This window comes from Eublepharis macularius, chromosome 1, assembly GCF_028583425.1.
Source record: "Eublepharis macularius isolate TG4126 chromosome 1, MPM_Emac_v1.0, whole genome shotgun sequence".
Lineage (NCBI taxonomy): Eukaryota > Metazoa > Chordata > Lepidosauria > Squamata > Eublepharidae > Eublepharis > Eublepharis macularius.
In genome coordinates this window covers 148,503,653-148,509,652 of record NC_072790.1, presented here as the reverse complement: position 1 = coordinate 148,509,652, position 6,000 = coordinate 148,503,653, and the positions used below count along the sequence as shown (strand labels likewise).

Below are 6,000 nucleotides of genomic sequence, written 5' to 3'. Positions count from 1 at the left end.
GTCTCATCTGTACCACTGTGGCCTCAGCCATGATGGAAGACATTACTTGTACCTCCAACCATTTAGTATGGGCATCCACCACCGCCATCAGCATTTTGCCTCTAATCGGGCCCGCAGAGTCAACATGCAGACTAGCCCAGGGTTGATCTGGCCATTCCAAGGATGGATCGGTTCAGCTGGTGGGGCCGGATGACTGTCTTGACAACGAGCACAGGACAAGGAGCACCAAATGCTCAATGTCCTGATCCAGGCTGAGCCACCAACCCAACCCACGGGCCACTCCTTTCATACTGGAAATACCAGGATGTGTGCCATGAAGTTGGTTCAAAACTTGCCTTCTCAGTTTAAGGGAAACTACTACCCTGCTCCCCCACATGAGGCATCCAGCATGAAATCCTAGTTCCAGTCATCTTTGAAAAAAATGGCTGCAAGGTCTCCTCCTGGACATGAGTAGGCCATCCATGCTGCACCCAATCCACAATAGGTGCTAACTGCACATCTCTACGGGTTTCACGGCTGATGTGGTTTTCCATCACAGGTGTGCCACTGAGCAAATCTACAAGCAGGATCATATCTCCTGGGTCCGGTACCTGTGCTGGGAAATCAGGTAAGGGAAGCCTACTGCATGCATCAGCATTAGAATGTAGTCTACCCTGTCGAAATTGAATCTCATACTGGTAGCCCAATAATGTTAAGCCCACCGCTGCATCCTGCTGGAGGCAATTGCAGGGATTGGTTTGTGTTCACCCAAACATGTGAGTAATGGTGAACGCTGGAAGGATGGTGAACGCTTGGCCATACAAATAGTGGTGGAACTTTTTTACTCCAAAAACAATTCCTAAAGCCTCTTTGCAGGGCCGGCGCCAGAGGTTTTGGCGCCTGCGGCAGCGTGCCTTGCGCCTCTGCGCGGCGTGATGACGTCATCGCAGACGTCATCACGTGCCGCAGGGGGGCTGGGCGGCACGCCGACCGCCGAAGCTGCGGGCTGCTGCTGGAGCGGCGCGCGGAGGCTGCTCCGCGCGCCGCCCCAGCAGCAGCTCATGGCTTCTGCGCTCGGCCGGGGCGGAGGAGTGCGCAGCGGAGCTGGCGTGGGCTGGCTACAGCTGCTGCTGCAGCCATCCACCCAGCTCCGTGCCGCCGCCACCGCACGCCCCAGCTGGGCGCAGAAGCCGCGAGCCGCTGCTTGAGCGGCGCACAGAGGCTGTGCCCGGCTGGCGTGTGTGGCGGCGGCGGCGGCGGCAGCAAGGGGCTGGCTGGCTGGCTGCAGCAGTAGCTGAAGGCAGCCCAGTCACTCCAGCTTCGCTGCGCGCGCCTCCACCCCCAACACCCCCTCCAGCGCCCCTCCCGTGCACACGCGCCCGAGGCCACCGCCTACCTGGCCTCCATGGGCGCGCCGGCCCTGCCTCTTTGTCAAGCTGAGAATAATTCTTTTCTGCTGGAGACATGGTGCGGGATGCAAATTCAATTGGTCTCTCTGTGCCATCTGGGTATACATGTGACAAAATTGCCCCCACCCCATCCTGGGCAGCATCACAAGCCAACACGATGGGTAATCTAAGGTCAAAATGTGTACAATCCTCTGGAGGATTGTAGCAAAGTCTTTGAAGTTTGAAACGCTATGTCTTGAGCCCTCACCCACTTCCATGGAATTGAATGTTTAAAATTAATTATGAATTGTTTAAAGAAGCCCTGGCCAGTCATCTTTTTTCTCAACTACAATGCTCTAAAATACATTCACCTTTTCTTGTAGTACACAAAATTTCACATGAAGCTGCATAAAGGTATTATGCTACTGGCCATCCTATTTTTAATCCTTTTCCTAATTACTTGTAGTATGGAAATTGCATTGTTCACCATTACTACACACTAAGTTGGCAATTTTCATTAAGCTATCTAACTCCATATCTCTTTCCTGGTTTTCTATTTGGACCCTATTAGTGAAATAGATTTTTTCTCTTCCCAGTGTGCACCACTGACCCTCATTTACCATTTAGTTGCTCATTCATCTAATTTGTGTGTGTGTGTGGGGGGGTCATTTAAGAGTTTTTCTCAGTCCACTTGAATTGTCAACATCCTGTATAATTTAGTGTCACCTGCTGATTAATCTCACTGTTTATCCCAATCCCAGGTAATTATGACTAAAGTAGCATAAGCCCTAGCAGAGATCCTTGGTGGCTCCCACAGTTTATATCCCATTTGGAATACTCAAGTTTCAGTTTACATTTCTTTATTATGTGGAAATCTGCTTTACATTACATCTGAAATAAACGTTTGTTGTACATCTCTTAGTAATTTATGGGCAAACAATAGATAAAGGCTTGCACAGAGGCAGGATAACATTGCTAATTTTACTGTTTGAATTTCTAACTGAGTGTCTAAAACGTATTCATTGGAGAAGGACGATTGAATGAGTTGGATATGGAAGGGTGAATGCTTAGGAATGTTATTTATTTATGTCATTTCTCACTGAAACTCAAGGTGGATTACACAGTATAAGTGAAAAACAATCAACAGGCTGGAACATCCAATAAACAAAGCCATAAGGTTTGGATTACAGAAATCTGAAAACAAGCAGAAATCTAAAAATGGAGTTGAAACAAAGCTGAAACAAAGCTTAACAATTAACATGACTTGTTAAACAATGCAGAAATTACATAGTAGGATCATAGTTACAGAAACAAACAGTACATAGTATAACAGTAGTATATACAGTACAGTAGTATAGTCCATAGTACCTATCCCTTTACCAAAGCATCTTTCTGAAACATTTTATTACTGTGGTGGAGACCTTGGAAAGTGCCATCAAGTCATAGCTGACTTAGGGTGGCCCCTGCTGGGGTTTTCAAGGAAAGAGAGTAACAGAGGTAGTTTGCCTTTGCCTGTCTCTGTAACATTGGTTTTCTTTGGAGGTTTCCCATCCAATTACTAACCAAGGCTGACCCTGCTTAGCTTCTGGATTCAAGGGCTTTATTACAGTACAGCCCTAATTTACCTGAGTAAAAAAACCCCTCCTGAATAATTCAGTTTTGCATAGTTTGCAGAAAGCCTGGAGGAAATTGGAGGAGGACGAAGATATGGAGAAGGGACAAATTTTAAGATCAGAAAGACCTAGTGGATAGTTTTGCCTCATGAAAACACACACATGGAGATTTTTATTGGTCTTTAAAGTGCTACATGACTCAGTTTTGTTCTGCTACTACAGACTGCCTCAGCAACCCACCTGAAACTATAGTGGATAGAGCGGTAGATCAGGAACTTGAAAAGACAGTTTCAGGTGGGAAGCTGTGTTGACTGCAGGAGAAGAGGAAGATTCTTGGAGACAAAGGCAGGGGGTTAATGGGCAATAATCAGGAGGGGGTGGGGGAGGATTCAAAGTGCAAGAAAAACGAGTGAATGGGACAGAAAGCTCAGGACCAATCGCTGACCGTCTGACAAGACCGTAAGCAAAGAACAGCGTGCCGCACGTAGGGCTCCTATCGCAGCCTATTGTGACAGGATTCGGCTTGGGGGGCGGAGCCGAGCGGGGCTCTTCCTTTTCTCTCCATCGGCGGTTGCTGCAGAGACCGTTGGTATTCCAGGCACCCTGAAGCATGATGGGAAAATCCTTCTGACATCCGGCATAAGATGTCCTGGCGTCCTCCTCCAGGAAGCAGTGGCCACCGAGAGGAGCAACGTCGTGGAGAGTGGGAAGGAGGCGTCGGTAGCTGTCAGTGGCGGTGATGGTGTCTCAGGCCATGCAGCTGCTCCGGCAGGGCGTGTGGGCAGCGCTGACAGGAGGCTGGTACCACGACCCGGAACTAAGCAAATTCGCTAACAGCTGTCATCTCTATCTATGGCTTTTCTTCCTACTGCTGCCCATGGCTCTACACCTGGTGAGAGGGGAAGAGCAAGAGCAACCTGAAAAGAGCAGCCCCGGCGGGGCGGGAGAGGAGAGGAGAGGAGGCAGGCATTGCTATTCTGGAATAAACCCAGAAGTCCTTTATCCCGGGCCTAGAAAGTGGGTAGAGCTAGGTGGCCTTCGGTGGGTGGAGAGCTAAGCTAGGAGGCATTCGGGTCACAGCATGAAGAGAATTATTGTGGATGTGAAAAGCTAACGAGGAGAAAAAGGCTGTCCTCTGAAAAACTGTGAGTGGGTATCTCCCCCCCCTCCTGTTGCTGTTGTTTATTTCATTGTGGAACTTTATGTCTGAGTAAGTACTAGTCACTTTATTGCTTGAAGGGCAAATCTTGAAAATATTTTCCTCGAAGAAAGTTCCACTGAAATGGAGTGAGACCAATAAACAAGGTTAGGACTGACTTTTAATGGTAGCAATATGTTTGTATGCTCATGAAAGAAGTATTCTAAATCAGACTGTCTAGCTAAGTAGGGTTTATTTTAGGAATGCATAGGATATTGAATGTTGGGTGCTGTGCTTCCCTTGCCCCCACCCTTTAAGAATGAACTTATGTTTTCATATTAAAATAAATGTAGAGCAAATTATTTTATAACAGGTTGTTGGTACAATTTCTAATGTTTAAGCTTCATTGTTTGTACTTACTTTGGAGTATCTCCCACTGTATGTAATGAGACTTACAGCTAAATATGCATGAGATTGGGCTCTAGTACAGCATAGTAGAATTTAATCACTAAACTTACAGATTTTAGTAGTTTTGTTTAAAATGACATCCTATTGCATTATCTATTGGATATCCATCCTGTTGATTGTATTAACTTATTCTGTGTAATCCATCTTGAGTCTTAGCAAGAAAGGCAGACTATAAATAACATAAATACACAGATGGCTTTTTCCAGATTGCAGGTGCTAAAATCAGTAAATACTAGATAAGAAGAGTGCTGAAATCAGTAAATATTAGATAAGAGCTGGAAACATTCACCCCTTTTACTTATGGATAAATATGTAAGTGTTAGTGGTTATATGAAGCTCCTATTCATCTGATTTAGTGATGTCTTTCTAAGTAGTTTCAACTCTGAGGAGGTACTCATTTTTTTTTTTTAAGAATAACTAACCCCGCTGTATATGGGGAAAGAGAAAAGTTACTTACGCTAATCAATTTCAGTGCAAAGTGGAAGATTAGGATCTACAAAAGAGAGCTATTTGAAATAACACAAACTAGTCTCAATTATTTTTGCTTTGTTTTCCCCCTGAATTATATATTACACAAATGTGTGGCATGATCTAGCCTTATAGAACTCATTTATTTCAGTGGGAGTACTGAACATGTACTTCATTTTCTCCCCCTAAGATCAGTAGGATTTAAAATTGCTTATCTTTAATTGAATTGTATCCTCCCTTCATATAGTTACTTGGAACTAGACTTGTCCATTGGTTCTACTGGCTTTTAGGCTTAATTTTAACTGTTGTAATAAATCAACTGATTCAAATAAATATTTCAGTTTTTCAATCTAGAGATACCTTATGCTATTTAACAAAGGTAATTGTATTTAAATATACATTATCAGTTATTGCTCATATGAATGTAAGAGGTGCCCTGCAGAATCAGACCAGTGCCCCATCTAATGCATCATCCTATTTCGAACAGTTTCCCGAGAGTGTAAACAGAGGGGACATTGAAGTCAAGGCCCCTCCCTGATGTTGCCTCTCAGCACTGGTAGATGTTTGTTTACTTTGGTTGTGGAGATTACTTTTAGTCATCAGGGTTAGTAGCCATTAATGGACTTATCCTCCATGAATCTGTCTTTTCCCTTTTAGAGCCATCTATAATAGTGGCTCACTACAACCTGAGCCTCCTTGTGAGGTATAATGATGCCAACCATTATATCACATTATGAACATGGACCTGGATGTAGATTGTTAGGACTGTATAGAGGAGAAAGATCTTTCTACAGACTTGAGAGAACTCTCATGTTTGCCTGAAAATCTTAAATTTTAAAGCAGTGGACATTGGTAAAAAGAGGTTTAAAATGCTGAGATCTCAGAATGTCCTCCTGAGATTTCGGTAGTCATTTTGGATTGCCTAGGTAACTCTGGTAATCCAAAA

The 6,000-nt window shown here is 44.7% G+C and overlaps 1 protein-coding gene across 1 annotated transcript in view; it reads left to right on the top strand.

Moving 5' to 3' along the window:
* Positions 1-3,719: 3,719 nt before the first annotated feature.
* The window catches only part of PCNX2 (pecanex 2), a 328,170-nt gene continuing 325,889 nt past the window's right edge, over positions 3,720-6,000 (top strand). The window contains exon 1 of the mRNA XM_054980165.1: positions 3,720-3,872. Coding sequence (XP_054836140.1) covers positions 3,720-3,872 — 153 coding nt within the window. The remainder of the gene's footprint in view (positions 3,873-6,000) is intronic.